At 32.1% G+C, this 16,540-nt stretch overlaps 1 protein-coding gene across 3 annotated transcripts in view; it reads right to left on the bottom strand.

The window, feature by feature from the left end:
- The window catches only part of LOC137812627 (uncharacterized), a 28,755-nt gene extending 14,249 nt beyond the window's left edge, over nucleotides 1–14,506 (bottom strand). The window contains exons 1-15 of one of the 3 annotated variants that reach the window (XM_068614752.1): nucleotides 14,093–14,506; nucleotides 11,845–11,925; nucleotides 10,772–10,909; nucleotides 9,440–9,550; nucleotides 9,298–9,348; nucleotides 9,086–9,186; nucleotides 8,168–8,261; nucleotides 7,445–7,576; nucleotides 5,696–5,956; nucleotides 5,521–5,599; nucleotides 3,890–3,981; nucleotides 3,699–3,782; nucleotides 1,350–1,424; nucleotides 676–723; nucleotides 268–363 (exon numbers count right to left, since the gene is read on the bottom strand). In XM_068614752.1, the coding sequence (XP_068470853.1) occupies nucleotides 268–363; nucleotides 676–723; nucleotides 1,350–1,424; nucleotides 3,699–3,782; nucleotides 3,890–3,981; nucleotides 5,521–5,599; nucleotides 5,696–5,956; nucleotides 7,445–7,576; nucleotides 8,168–8,261; nucleotides 9,086–9,186; nucleotides 9,298–9,348; nucleotides 9,440–9,550; nucleotides 10,772–10,909; nucleotides 11,845–11,925; nucleotides 14,093–14,257 (1,608 nt within the window). In that variant the 5' untranslated portion in view covers nucleotides 14,258–14,506. Of the gene's footprint in view, nucleotides 1–267; nucleotides 364–675; nucleotides 724–1,349; nucleotides 1,425–3,698; nucleotides 3,783–3,889; nucleotides 3,982–5,520; nucleotides 5,600–5,695; nucleotides 5,957–7,444; nucleotides 7,577–8,167; nucleotides 8,262–9,085; nucleotides 9,216–9,297; nucleotides 9,349–9,439; nucleotides 9,551–10,771; nucleotides 10,910–11,844; nucleotides 11,926–14,092 lie in introns of all 3 variants that reach the window. The other 2 variants (XM_068614761.1, XM_068614768.1) reach the window with 2 other exon arrangements.
- Nucleotides 14,507–16,540: the final 2,034 nt, after the last annotated feature.

The raw sequence follows: 16,540 nt of genomic DNA, 5'->3' as shown, positions 1-16,540 counted from the left end.
ATGTTTTGTGTCATTCTTTAATTAGACAATTTTATCCTTTTAACAAATCCATACCATTATATAAAGGAGAAACAGCCTTTTGTAACCACTTTCCTTGACATTTTTTAATCAGACAATTTTATCTTTTATATGTAGAATAATGCTTCTTCATATACATAGCACATTAATTTGGCATTGAAACTACATATATATAGCAAAATATCAATAAGATAACAAAGGGGAGGAAAAGATAATAATTCTTATTCTCTTCTATAGCAAGTTATGTACCTTATATTTTCCTAGTATGTCATCCATATGCCCCGACAAAGCTAGCACAATATATTTCAAGGCAGCACGAGCACGAACAAGTGAATTGTGAGCATCCTGACAGACATGACAGTTTCTTAATTTGAAACCATAACAAGAAGCTTTGTGAACAGAATAACAAGAAACCAGAGAATGATGGAGTATTGAACAAACTTTCTACCATTTTGTAATCTAAAATCACTCAAAAAATGTACAGTTCAAAAGCTCATGTGTGAAAGACATATGAATATACAATACAAGAGATATGTGTGTAAAAAGACGGAGTTCAATTCTCATTGCTTATTATAAGAAAACATTGTTTCTAATAAGCAGAGCAGAAAGAATTATCAGTTATCGTGAAATACATTAAGCCCAAAAGAAGAGTTGTACCTGGATTATTCCCAAAAGATCCTCCAAAAGCTCCAATGCAAGATCAACCTGTGCAAAAAAAAAACGTCTATAGATGATGAACAAAAAACATTATCTATAAAAAAATTGACATTTTAACTTCTTGCCACACCATTTAATCTGGTTAGCAAAATTTAGTTTAATAATGAATAACACTCACATTAAACAAAATGGCTGAACAATGTATTTCATAAAGAAAAATGAGCAATTAATGTAAGAACAGATATGCTGATTGTGAGCAAGAACCAGAGCATGAAATTTAAACACAAGGACAGACCAAACTTCAACGGAAGTTTTTTTGTATTATAATAATTGTAATACTTGAACTATGAACAAAAATAAAGAATTATTTTAGTCATAACAATCACAAGAATTATTTTATTCATAACAATCACACCAATTACATTATCATCATCTCTATTTGTAATAATTAAAAGCTTTAAACTAAGGAAATAACAATATGTTGAAATGAATAGGAAGATTCTGAAGATATTTTTCCTAATTACTATGGAGATTAGAGAATATTGTTATCCTAATAATATGCTATGTACGACAATTATGATGAAGATAAAATACAATATTGGATCACAATAATGGATGATGACAAAAATATTGCTGAAAATATCACAGGTTACAAATAAGAAGGACAATCATACCTTTGCAATCACCTGAGTCATCCATGGAGCTAGCACACCAGAACACAGATCAATCAATACACATGCAGCCCTAGCCTACATGAAAGAAAAGGTCCAATCAGCTGATGACCCAGAAGAGCAAATTATTTCAATAGAACCTGAAATTTTGAGACGTTTGTTTATCTACATTATAAATTTGTTGATATCACCATGGATGTGCAAGCACTTTCATCCATTTTTTAATTTATACTAGAAAAAATTAACACAAACCAGAGTTGCAATACTGCAAATTTTCTTATCCTAAATTTCTAGTCATCTATTCAAGAATTTGTCCTTTTTAATTAATCTAGTCCTTTTTGTTCATATCCCATAGGCATTCTTGAGGTTGCCAAGACGTGCTTTGTAGTTTCTCTTTACCATGAGTGACCTTCCGATTGCTTGTGCATCATGGTTGCTAGAAATCTCACATAAACTAGAGATATTGATGAAACCCTGATTGATAGAACACTTATTGAGCCAGCCCAACCTTCTGAGCATGACCCAGGACACAGGGCTTGGCCAAGCACATCCCACAGCCAATGACTCGAGACCCATTATTCCTTAGAGGATCATCAAGGGAAGAGCACCTGAGCATGGACCAGAATATCAATTATTCTTTGTTAGTCTTTTTGTAAGACAGGGTTAAATGTAATAAATTGGGCTCACATTGGCCTAAGAAGAATAACCTAGCTTAGGCTTATAGAAACCCTAGCTAGAGGTGCACATGTTGTCACACTTCCCACATTAAGCACAAGCTTAAATGTGTAAAGTGTGACCCCTTCAAGATCCACAATTAGTGACGCCATTTTAGGGAGTTAAGTAGGTTTAGTTTCAATTTCAAATCTCCCTCCCTTTCTTAATCTCACGAAACCTATACTATAAACAGGTGGTCACCTCGTCTTGTATTTCACACATTATTTTGAGTAAAGAAACTCTGCATGAGTGATTTTTTGAGTGCCTAAATTCCCGAGTCTTATCTTGGCTAAATGCTTCAAGTGGCGACTATCCTCACTTATCTTGGAATTCTTCTCCTCCAAGTGGTGTGAACTCCTCCCCTCCTCCACCTCCATGGAAGTCTTCAAGCGTCTTAGTTCTTCTTTCTTCTTCTCTAAATCCATTTCTTATGTTTTCACCATTCTCTTATTCTAGCTTCAATTGAGTTCTTTATTTTTCGCTTGCATTCCTTTCATCATGTCCAGTGACAATCCTCACTAAGTCATCACCATATTTTGTTAATCCAAAATCTTAATACAAGTGAAACTAACAATTCAATGAGCGTGTCTCCTAATTCAACTCATATCAGATATGGTCAAATTATAGTGTGTGTGTGTGTATATATATATATATATATATATATATATATATATATATATATATATATATATATATATATATATACAAGTGGTGCAAATCTCACCTTGCAAGTCAATTTTGTGAGATTAAATTAACCCTAATTCACACTTTTTAAGATGACAATCCTTAGCATAATGGGATGTGTTGGAGATCTCATATCAACTAAAAATATCACCAAATTACAATATACAAGATAATTCAAAACTCATCTTGCAAGCCGATTTTTGGAGGTTGAATAACCAAAACTTTCTAAGAATGGTTATTTGTTAGAGATCACATATCAACCAAAGATGTAGTCAGATTATAGTATATGTGCATACAACCTCTTATAAGCCGATTTTGTGAATTTGAGTTAGACTTAAAAGTTCACTTCCTAAAATTATTAATATGTTTCTCTTCCTTACCATCAACATCTCTTCTTTTTAAGCTCTTTGAATTTTTTTTTTCTCCAACCACTACTATGTTCTTCTCACAAGAGTCTTCTCCTCTCACTTGACACAATAAAATCTGTCAAAAACCTAAGGCAAAGATCAAGCAAGGAAGAGTACTGTTTACATACATGCACAACTGTATTGAGTATGTCAATCTCTTCCATTCCTAAAAGTGTCTAGCAGTGAAATATATATCTTGGACACTTTGGCAAATGCTGGTTGGTGGTTTTGAAAGCATTCATTAAAACAGAAGCTGATTACATTAAAGGGATTGTCCTTCTTTGCTTTACTATGTTTACTTTTTCTTTTTAGGTTTTGTTCTTTGTTGTAATTCATCTTGTGGAGTTCTTTTTTCTTTTACCAATAGAAAACTTAATCCAACCTAAAGTAAACTTTTTCTACATCAAAATAAAAGAGAATAAAAAAGCAAATAGTTGAAAAAGGATAAATACATTTATACGGCTCAAAGATCAAGCAGAAGGACACATACTATGCATGAGAAAAACAAGATTCAAGCTTAAAAGTAAGAAATAGTTGGTTGACTAACATGAGATGGTGAGTAGGATGACAGATAACCAGCACAAGCATGAACAAGCGAACGATACGTGGGTGATGTCGCAGTAGCAACAATCTGCACATATAATACACACTATCAAGAGAAGAAAACTTTACGCCGCCACAATGTACTCAATTTAAACATCTTGCCAGTTGGGTCTATAAATGCCTTAGGAATATAACCTGAGATAAAGCCTGTTGAACAATAGGTTGTTTCCACTGAGAAAATGTATCATCGACAACATCAAAAGAATTGCTCACCCATGGGCGCAGAGCTACAAAAACAGAAGTGAAAGGCAAACATTGAACAAAGCAATTCTACAAAAGCAATTGTAACAACTATGACACTTTTTTATGTCAAAATGTGATTTTTTATGTCAAAATGTAAAACAACTGGAAGTTTATGGTCCTGAACAACAATGCTAAGAACTAGATAAGGATAATAATCTGTCTCTTAAATGATACCTTTCAAACCAAAATGTGAAACAACAGAAATTGATACTGACATATCATTGAATTATAAAACTGGGAATATAATTATGGTTTTGAAGGGATATACTAGTTTTTCGATAGACAAACAATATTCTAGGGCTCCCCACTCCCCCATCCACATTTTAGCAGTTTTCAAAATTACCATGACATTACTCTATGCTAGCCATTCTTTTTTATAATTTTTTTAATAAAGGAATAAATTCATTAAAAGAAAAATTTATAAAGAATTCGAGGGATATGAGCAACTCCATTACAAAAAAAGTATAAATAAAGCAACAAAGAAAAAGGGAAATTATCAATGGAACAAAGTTATCCCATTCCTCTGCAATTTGCAAATCTGTTAGAAACCTTCTTAGAAAAATCAGTTACCACCTTCTCACTCAACCATTTTGCCTTGCCGAAAGTTGTAAAACACAAGCACAGCAGAGGTTGACAAAAGTGAAGAAAACAGAGGACGTTGCAAGGTGCTCTACAACCAGATAAGTTAGAAAATGACAGGACACATGATGAATCAACACCTCTTCTGAAAAGCACCTGATCCACCGAGATTGTGATACTATTGGGCATGATTGATAACTATGGATCAAATCAGACAAGGACCAATGAACTCTCTAATAACAGCTGGATATTGACATGGCCAGAACATAGTTGAAGATTTGACACAGCTAGACATTGACAGTGACACCTGTGCAGGTCGAAAGCTGAAGAAGATGGAGAGCACATGGGCATGCTACGACTAGAACAAATTGGGGCAGTGTGTCAGGGAAAGCAGGCCTAATATAATTCGTTGGAAAGAAACAGGGCGGAGACCTTCCTCCTCAATGTTATGACAGTAAAACGAAACCAAAAGAAGAACCAAGCAATATGCAGATAGAAAATAATTCACAGAAATGTAACAAAAAAGGAAAAGGCATTTTAGTAGGTGATGGGCATTCACTATACAAGACTACAATCCCAACTAGGTTGGAACCTTAGCCTGTATCAATCCTTTACAGAACACTAAAATAAGATATTACTTTTTATTTTTAATTCGATAATGTATATATATTTTTCCTCCGACAATTTAAACAAACATTTCGCTGATTAAAAATATTAAAGAAATTAAAGAAACCTTGTGACATTTCTGCTAAATATTGCAAAAAATGAGGAGAGGGACTTAAAACCAAAACTGCATATAGGCTCAAATATAGGAACTAAAAGTGCAATTAAGTCAAACTCAAATTTGGTTCCCTCAAATAGGGGAAAAAGGTCATGGCATGATTACCATTTTATGCTGTGAATCTGTTACCAAACCCAAGCACAATTTATTAGAAACACTTAACCTGGCAGCAGAGCTTGTATAAGTGGCAGTGCAGCCCAAAAGTCTGAAGATCTCTCTGCCAACTTGCTGCAAAGAACAGGCTGTAAACTGCAGTGTTAAACAATGTACACAAACTAGTGCAAATTATGACAATATAATCAACACCAAGAAATTATATAGCATTTTATTGAAAAAACCTGTGATGCACAAGAATAAAGGACATGTAAGATCCCTTCTTCCACAACCCCCATATCTAATACGTTAAGATAGCTGCAATCCCATTGCTCATCTGGCATCCGGAATTCGTCTCCAAACAGGTTTGAGTAATCAACTAAAGTGAAAGGACTAGACAGTTCCAAATTTAATTTATCTTCCAAAAGAGAAGTTACTTCGTCTTGGGGGTTTGATACATCATGATCAGTGTCAGGATTTATGAGCTTGTACATAATTTTAGATGCCTGAAATAAAGGTAAGTGTATGCCAGAAGAACACATTAGCAACAATGGATTGAACACAGATACGAAAAGAAAAACATAGATTTTTGGTCAAAAGTAAAAGGGCATCTGAACTAGATCATGTATCTTATGCATTGCATAGTAAACTTGTTTTTACATTAATTGTTTCAATTTTACTTATTATAATATTAATTAGGTTAATGTAATTTGTTTTTATAATATGAATTATGTGAAATTTATTAATTATGATGGTAATTAGATTGATAATTATCATGATATTATTATTATGTATTAAAAATTAAATATTATAACTTATTAAAAGAAGACTAACGTACAAACTTAGATTCTAAGACATTTATTTAATATCAATTTGTTATTATTCAAATAGTTGAAACATATATCATATAAGTTATAAAAAATAAGAATCGAAATAATTCAGAGATTTATTTAATATCTCAAAAGAATTAATAAATCAAATTAATCTTTAAGTCAATATTTGGATGAATCAATTCATAATTTAGTTCAAGGTATAAAAAATTATGTTTACAATAAGAAAAAAAAAAATATAATAAAATATTTTATGTAGGTAATAATAAAATTTTTGATATTATTTTACAACAAAAATAGGATAATATAATATTATATTAGTATTATTCCTATTCTTTTGGTGTTGTATCATAATATAATATTTTGATGATAAAACATAAAATAGAATATTATAACAGTAAAAATTAAAACAATAAAAAAGAAAGTGGAAGAATGCGAGAAAAATGTAGTACAGATTGCACACATTTTATTACAATATACAATATAGATTATATATTTTAATAAGAAAAAAACTTCAATAATTCACTTTTAAATATTAAATTATTTATTTAGTCTCCTAAATATTAATATAATATCGATATTTTTCTTCTAAAAATTTAAAGAATAAAAAAATATTTTAAAACTAAAAAGTAATTATTTCTGTTTCTTAAAATTTATTTATAGACTTATTTCACATCATTTTTTATTATGATAATTACAAAAAAAAATAAAAATACATAAGTTATAAAGAAATTATATCTATCTACCCTTATAAATAGAATGATTCCTAATATGTACTTTAAAGTTTAATAACATGCAAAAATAAAAATTATATTGATTACGAATAAATAATCACAGTATTACTTAAGATAAATAATGACAAAATAAATGTAAGAAAATATTATTTGGATATAATAAAATGTTTTCATACAATTTTAATAATATTTTTGGCTTATATAACTTATAATAATATTTATTTTTATAACATTACAATAATATTATGTTTATCACACACACACATATATATATGAGAAAGATAAAAGGAAATGTAGACATGATAATATTCTTATTCTTATGCATAAAAGAAGAAGAATGCATCAGGCGAGAGTACTATAGATGATGTTAAGCAGATTTTATTAACAGTATATATATAGATAAACAACTAAATGGGTGAGAGGTAAATACCATTCTACAAACAGAGCCCAGTTCAGAATATTTATATGCCTTTCTCAGAAGCACAAAAATTGCATCTGGCCTAAAAACTATGGAGCGGTATGGAGATAAAATTAAAGGTGATGCACTTCGTGATCTCCTTGGCTGCAGGAAAAAAAGAAATAAGGTTAATGGATGGAGGGGTCATACATGTGGAATGACCATCACTTAATAAAAAATACAGGAAGAGTAAAAAATATAAAGCAAGTAAAAGGGACAGAATATGGATTGGATTTCAGAAATTAAAATGGCTAAAGTTAAAAAAAAGTCTGTATTAACTAAGAAAATATCATATTTAAAAATTACTTCCCCCTGCAGAAATATGTTGTAAGAAATCACTAAATGTCAAACTAAATGAAATTAAGCATGGAAACATTGACTTTAATTGGACAATTTAGGATACGTAAGCTTGATGTGTGCTGATGGTTAATTATACAAGATTCCAGTATCAGATATAAAATAAACAGAGCCTCATGACGGTGCTTTAGCACCTCTAAAGACCTAATGGAAAATCACTTTGAAGGTTATATGGACCTTTGGAGACCTAAAAGGAAGTTACTTCTAGGGTTACTGGAACTAGGAAGTTGATCATTCACTCATTTTTTTTACTATGGAAACAGTCAAACTTATTGTGTGAAAAATCAAACAAAGGAAAACCATGATGTAGCACAAATAATAAACCCTAGGGGAAAGTACCTCAAAGTTAGAGGAAACTGTTAGTATTGGTGACAGTTGACTGCTTTTAGAGACATCAAGCTCAGTGATATTGCCTGGAGGTTTTGAAGTTGTCCTGTAATTAAACAAAATATTTGTGCTAGATAAATTATGAATAACAAAATAGACCATTCATGCACAAACACACAAAAAAATATGCAATAAAGAAATTCAGGTAACTTATACATACTGGGTTTACGTTTAGCAATGCAACCCATACCATTTTTCAACCAAGAACCACGTGAATTAGTTTAAAAAATAAGCACAAGAACAACACAAATCCTATTTGTATAGTAGGCTACAAGGATTAATTAACAACATTGAATTCTATCGAAAAAGATATTATCAACAAAACCATTACGACTATAGCCTCTTTCAAAGGTTTCCTCCAAAACTTTAGGTGTCCCTGCTCTGTCCATTTGACTTGAAGTATCAAACTATCTTTTTTTATCCCCTTATTGGCCTTTATGGGATGTTTCTTGTGCGACCAAACCACTAAAAAACAAGTTTTTGCATTCCCCTCAACTAATGCTACTCCAATCCAACTTCATCCCAAACACATTCATTAAAACCTGAAATTTTCTATTGTGTTTCTTATCCACCTTGATCTTTGCATATCTGCTACATTTGGCCGTTTGCCGCCCAAAATCAAATGGCTTAGTTTTCAAGATGAAAACACGGAAAATTTACAGTGTAATGAAGGAGAATACATAATTTAAGTATCACTACAATATGAAGGAGTACCATTTGAAATATCTAACAAATAACAATCCGTCAGTTTATTTTACTGAAAATCTTTGTTTGAATTATGTTTTTTATTATTGCAAAATTTTAGAGATCAAAATTTCCAATTAGAGAAAAATAATTGCCCAGTGGAGAAGATATAAAAAGCAAACAAACCTTTCATTAACCACATGAAGAATAGGATAAAGAGGACCAGCAAGCATGGCAAGAAATCGTAGGTTAGATTCGGGATTATCTGGAAAGCTGGAAAGGTCTGTCTGCAGTTTTACATACAATGCTGAATGACCTAAACAAAAATATGGACAAACCAAAGAGAAAAAAGGGGGAAACATGAATAAAGTCATGAAAGTAAAAATGCTTGGGTCTACCTCTAATTGTGGAAGAAATACAAGCAATCGACTTGTCACATCTTGCAACAACTGTAAACTATGAAACATCAGAAAGGAAAGAATGATAATGGAATAAATAAACTACATAATAACCATGCTAATGGCAGCAAGGTAAATCCACCTGGAGATGAATATCATGAGGATCCTGTTTGTGAGATAAAATATGAGGTAGCAAATAATTAGCAACTGGTTGAAATTCAGCCTCAAGACCAGCCGCAGAAACTCCTATTAGCTGCAAGACACAGATGACAAAATCAAGCTAAGTTGGCAACAAAATGAACCTTTTATTTCATAAAAAGTAAATTGTGTTAAAAAGAGGAAGAGACAAGAGTACACATGGAGGATACAGAAGTAGATAAAAGAAACCAACAAAGAAACATAAGTTCTTAAATGCAAATCAATGTAGAAGAGCTGTGACTGTGACGGAGAAAAAAGTGAAAAACTCTGTTCAGATGAGTTTTACAAAAAGCCTTTTGGTATACAATGTTGCTATTGTGGGACAGGATAGTTTAGAAGAGATTTTCAAGAAAATGCTCATGGAATATTAGGTAGGTGTCAACAAAAAATCTTTGGGAGGGTTTTTTAAGTGCAGCTTTGCATACATTAGCTTTAAAATTGTTTTCTTTTCAGTTTATATCCTTTAGGTGTTGGTTTTGTGCCTTGCATATTTTCCTCCTTCTCCCCAAAAAAAATACAGAAAAATTAAGAAATTTAAAAGTAAAAAATAAAAAAAGTCAAGCATCTAACATTCAGGTTCTTAAGTTATAAATAGCAAAAACACAACAGGCATGATAGTGCTTGTATGTCCACATTTCTGTAATGATGTCCTATTTTATTCTCTAAATTATATAAATTCGCCACAGTTTACAAATGTTGCAGCCTACAATTTAAGACATTGCGAATGAGCAAGCAAGTAGGGGGCGGCAACTAAAGAGGTAGCGAGACTTACCTGTTACAGAAACCAAGATGAAATAGATTTAGTGAACAAATTTTATGGACAACTACTTTTCAATTGTTCTACTTTTTTCTGTCAAAAGGATTAGTGAATAAACAGGTCAGGGAGGATGGTACTGCTCTGGTACCATATACCATGATGAGACGAGAAATCAAGTAGGAATATAATGAATTCCGTGTTGGGTACACAGAAGAGTATTCGTATTTATAATGAATAAGAGATACATAATAATGAAAAAAATCAATATCTAATAATGGAAAATATTAGAATGTTTGGGCTGTCATAGAATGTTTGAAAGATAAAGATATCTAAAAAGTGTGTACACCGACAGAGGTTACTCCTTTTATATATTGTTATAAGTACACATCTAACTACCTAATTAACAAAATGGCCTAAAGTAAATGAAGAAAATATCTAACAAATGTATAGGATTTAACTCTAGATTCTAGAATAGTAACAAATGATAGAAACAGAAATGGTAAAACTATTGTAAAATACCTGAACAAAGAAAATGGCAATGGGATTTCCACGCAAACATGATATCCTCACATATCGGCATGGAGTGTAATTGGTAGGGTAGACCATGTCACGTCTAGGTGCTTCACAACGTGGGCGAACTTTCTGAAATGTCTCTGGCTGGGAAGCCAATAAGAAAGGAATCAACAAAGCATGGGCCACAGTGTTACTCATCTTGTAATATGCATAATTAAAAGCCAAAGTAAACCATGTCTAATTGCAAATGAATAACACAGCATCATTGTCAAAACAAGGAATTGAAGGAGCACAGTTTAACATTATAAAAGCCTTTTTTTATTAAAAGGCTGAACAAAAACAATTCAGCATTCGGTTGAAAATAAAGTGGCATCCACATGAAGTGAGACTCAACAATTATACCTCCATCCTCCTTACAGACAAGTTGTTGGACCGAATGCTAGCTAACATTATTGTTCCGAATCAATTAATTTAACAATTTCATTTAATCGGCACAGCTTAACTTCATCATAATTCAAGAATGATCTTGTCAAGAAAGATTTCAAGAAGCATGCATCATGTTGACGATTACTAAGTCACTACAACAACAGGACAAGTCTTCAGAAAACCTTGAATAAAAGACAATGAGACTTCTTAAATTCCCATCTTATTGAAATACCAAAGATTCAACCCAAAAATAAACACTAAAGTCAATTATTTTTTCCATAATTTCCAGTCCAGACCACAATTATGCTTTTGAAAGATGTAATGTCAAAAGGTCCAAACCAGTTGATCCAACAAAAGCTTAAACTCGACTGAAATTATATTTGTTGGTGTCTACTGTGCCAATCTTTTGTAATACCTACTGACTAACATGTTTGGTCGTCAGGTTATATATCAGTATTTATTCAACACTAATTAGACCTGAAAGAATGTGGCCAACCATAAGGTATACCATATACTTTCCCTTTATAAACTATTGACTGTCTCCCCAAAAGATTTGACATTGGATATACGGGCTTTATAAAGTAATAAAAAAACACAGAGAAAAAGAATAAGAATTGTTAATGATCATTGATGGACAACTTTCCGTCACTAACCTTGTAACGTAAGCCAACCGCAATTTCCCACTCAAGTACAGACTTGTTGTAAATTCGTATATGCGACAACAGGCAAGGCTCCTGCAACAAACAAACATAACTACCATTTAGTTACACAAGGAGACACAAAACATCACAAATGCAATAGCAAATGTCCAACTGCTTCCAAACTGAATTGTGTGCAACACACAAAAAGCAGTTACAGGGCATACAAACAAACCATTTGCTGCCTCAATCCTATCCACATTCTACACACAAGACAACAAACTCTTCATTTTCATTTTCAAATTTCAGCAGGCTTAAATAAGTTTTAGATATCTAATTTTTTAATTGAGTACCCAATATTTTTTTCAAATTGGGTTTACCTAATAAATTAAACGTGTTGGTTCAAGTTTCTTGTTACCTGCTTCAATTTTACTCCTCATGTAACCGTTAAACTGAAAAACATGTCACACCAACTAGAACACTGAGGAATGATAACATTAAGTACCTTTTGTTATGCATGCTCAAGATACATCATCATTTAATGGAAAACATATTTATTGTTAGTTGAGGGATCAAAAGACAAATATAGAAATATTTCAAGGCAATCGGCATAATAGTAGGGACAAAATACAAATAAATATTTCTTCCAAGGACAAAAACCAAAATTTTATAATTATTAGGTACCAAATTTGAAAAAAAAAAATTAGCTAAAAGTCTATCAAATATTGGAGACATGAAACTTATTTAAGCCATTTCAATATCAGTAATCTGTGATACCAGCCAAAATTCCTTCAATAATTATCAGCCACCACATCAAGGTTTTTTAGGTCTACACAACCACAATTGTGGTAGCATTTTGCCACATTTTTCCGCAATTTCCCAGTGCCACGGAACACAACAAAACTGCAAATGCAATTTAAAACCTAACTCAAGAGTTGAGACATAGTAAATAAATAAACCCAGAAACATTAAAAGTGAAGTACTGATATTAACTGATATTATATTACTCCCTGCTCAAGCAGTCAAGTAGTGAAAACATTAAAAGTGAAAAAAACCAAGTTCTACCTTCGCTCTTTTATGAATCAAATTAAATAAATAAAGTCCTACATCTTGAACCAGCCCTAGATTTCAAATTCCAACTAAAGGAAACATCCTTAACTGTATATAAAGAGAGTGCAGTATTATAAAAACAAACAAGACAACAAGATAAAATAATAAATAACAAGGTGAAAATGAAAATTGAAACCGCAGAACCAAACTTCTAGTTTCAGTCAATTTTTCATCAAATTAAATAAATAAATAAAGTTCGTTGAATCATCAACCAAAGGAAACAATCATTCCCCATATAACAAAAGAGTGTTAATAAGTTGAAAAAGAAAATTGAAAGTGTAAATCGTAAGTTCTAGTTTCATCCATTTATGCATCAAATTAAACAAACAAATAATAAAGCTATTTGGATCAGCCCTAGAGTTCAAAACCTAACCCAACTATCATTCATCATTAATTAATAATTAATAATTATTATAATGATAATAACAAGGTGGAAACGAAAAATCGAAAGTGCAAAAAGGCTAAGTTCTAGGTTCACACATTTATGCATCAAATTAAACAAACAGAACAAATAATTCAACTTGGATCAGCCGCACAGTTCAAAACCCAACCCAAGGAAACAATCATCCATCATTTATTATTTACTACTTATTATTTATTAGTAATATAACGATGAAAAGAGGAAGAAAACAAAAATTGAAAGTGCAAAACCTAAGTTCGGGTTTCACTCATTTATGCACCAAACTAAGCAGACAAATTAAGTTCTCTGTCTAGAAGCAGCCGTAGAGTCCAAAAACCAACCCAATGAAACAATCACACACCGTTTATATTATAATCGAAAGTGCAAGCCTAAGTACCAGTTTCCCTCATTTATGCACCAAATTAAACAAACAAACAAACAAGGTTCTCCATCTGAAAATAGTCCTACAGCTCAAAAACCAACCGAAAGAAACAATCATCTAGTTTATAATCGAAAGTGCAAAACCTAAGTTCAAGCGTTACTCATTTATAAAGCTCATAATCAGGAAGCAGACCTAGAGTTCCAACACCAAACGAAGGAAACAATCATTCAGCGTATACGAAGAGATTGCAGCATTACGAAACCGAATAAGTCAGAGGAAAAACATTATTACTACAACTACTATAATACGCACGAGAATGAAAATTGAAGAAAACGTTGAGCTGCATTGAAGAAAGAGAGAGAGGGACTGACATCGAGTTCTAGAAGAATCCACTCCTTGGTGTTGGTGGCGGTGGACCAGTGAGTGCGGAGGTCGGTGTCGAGGACGTGGAGCGCTTTCTGCGACGGCGATTCTCGCGACGTGGCTTTGACCTTGAACGGAAGCGCCTTCACGCGAGGCTCCAACTCCACCTCCATTCCACCGATTCAACAACTCGATTCAATCAATTATCACAATTCGCAACACAACCTCTCACTTCGTGAATGGTTAGGGTTTTACGGTTTCAATGTTATGCATTGGTTCCGTTGCACTGTGATTGAACCACTCACAGAGACTCAGACAACAACAACACTCGAAAGAAGAAAAGAAAACCCAAACCAAGCCTTTTAATATGTTAGGACCTGCACTTGCTCTGCACAGGCGGCATTTATTCGAATTAAATTTATATTCAATTGATATATCAAAAATATACTTATGAGTTGCATCCAGTTTTTTATTTTTTTATTTATTTGAAATTAATTATTAATTATAAGAAAAGTGGAAGCCTTCACGTAAACTGAATTTCATAGTTTTTTTTTTTATAAAAATTTTTCAGGTTAGACCTCATTATTCAACTTGAATCTCAGTCTAACCTCAAGTAACAACAATCATCTATCATCACATGAAAAAAGTATTATTATAAAAAAAGAAAATACAAAAAATATGGAAGACTATACCAAAATTCATATGTTAACAAAAACGATACATAGATAGACTATACATATTCATAAACAATCATTTGATTGATATAATAAACTAATTTTGATAGGTAAAAAAGCGTAAGTTGATAGACTTTACATCAAGAAAGATTTACCTCACAATTTGGTTAAAAGTTTTTGTTAGGTTTGATGCACATAACTAGCCTTGAGGAAGAACATAAGACCTCGAGAAATTGTTACGAAGTCCTTAGTTAGTGACCATTGTTTAGATTGATAACTTGGTTGAAAATGAACTGTGATTGATTGCATCACTGAAGATGACTGGTAAAAGTTTCGGTTAAGACAAATATGAAATATGGTTAAACTTGTGGTGGAATTGGTTAAATTACCTTTTGACTTCCAATGTCAAACTCATTGACCTCTTAATGTCTTCAAACCATTTTTTACATGGCTTGGACATGCAATTGGTGGAGTTTAAGGTGTTCCTTTTTTGTGTTTATTGCTTAATTTCAACGGTGAAGGTCTTGCACTATATATGGATAAATAATTGTTAATATCATCCTTAAGCGTGATTATAGACTCTAACAAATTGTTTAAATTCCCAATTAGGTTTGTATAAGCCATGGATCAGTGCTTATGAAGTGAATGGTTATTGGCAATTATTTATGATTGTGAGTTTAATTTATATTGATTGCATCACTGAACATGATTGGTAAAACATCCTGTTAAAATAGTCTTGGGGTGTGGTTAACTATGTTGTGGTATTGGTTAGATGACCTCTTGATTTCCAAAGTGATATTCGTTGAGTTTCAAATATCTCCCATCACTGATTGACATGACTTTGGCAAACAATTTGTGGAGTTTACAGTGTTCCTTTATGGTGTCCATTGTTTACTTTTATCGGTGACGGACTTGCAATACATATGGATAAGTGGTAGTTAAAATCACTTTGAAATGTGGTTATATTCCTAGATAAGTTTGAGAATGAAGGTGACTGCATTGTTTATGAATATAAGTCATGGATCAATGCTCATGGATCAATGCTTATGAAGTGAACGATTATTGATAATTGTTTGTGATTGCTAACTAGCTTGAGACAATAGTTTTAAGGATTGCATCATTTAACAATGTTTGCTTAAAACGAATGAGGAATGTCGTTAACTGTGTTGCGATATTGGTTAAATGGCCTCTTGACTTCCAAAGTGATATTCATTGAGCTTTGAATGTCTTCAATTATTGTTTTACATGCCTTGGACAGGAAATTGGTCGAATTTAAGGTGTTTTTTCTATGGTATTCATTGTTTACTTTCATTAGTGATTGACTTGTGGTACATATGGATAAGTGATGGTTAAAGTCATCCTAAAATGAAGATATCTAAGCTAAAAAATGGGTTAAGTTCCCAATCAGTTTTGAAGATGAAGGCGATTGTATTGATTATGAATGTAAGCCCTCCCATTAGCTTAACACCTTTGGCCCTTCCACTTTGCCCTTCCCTTCACTTCCCTTTAGTGTCGTAGCTTTTCCTTTATTATAAAGCAACATAAAAAACCTCTCACCTATTCAATGTTTAAAGTGTCAAAAATGACTAAATAATGACTCGAACATCCAACCCAACTTATTAAAAGTTAAGTATTGGTGTTGGATTAATATAAATGTATAATTTACATATGGTATAATTGATTATTGTATCAAACATAGTCTCTTGTACAATTTCAAACTCTAAACAACGTGAACTATAAAAGTATAAATCATCAAAATATTAAAAGGTTAAATATGTTTAA

This window comes from Phaseolus vulgaris, chromosome 10, assembly GCF_000499845.2.
Source record: "Phaseolus vulgaris cultivar G19833 chromosome 10, P. vulgaris v2.0, whole genome shotgun sequence".
In the NCBI taxonomy this organism is placed as follows: Eukaryota; Viridiplantae; Streptophyta; class Magnoliopsida; order Fabales; family Fabaceae; genus Phaseolus; species Phaseolus vulgaris.
The sequence above is the reverse complement of the archived record's forward strand: the minus strand, read 5'-3'. Positions and strand labels throughout refer to the sequence as shown.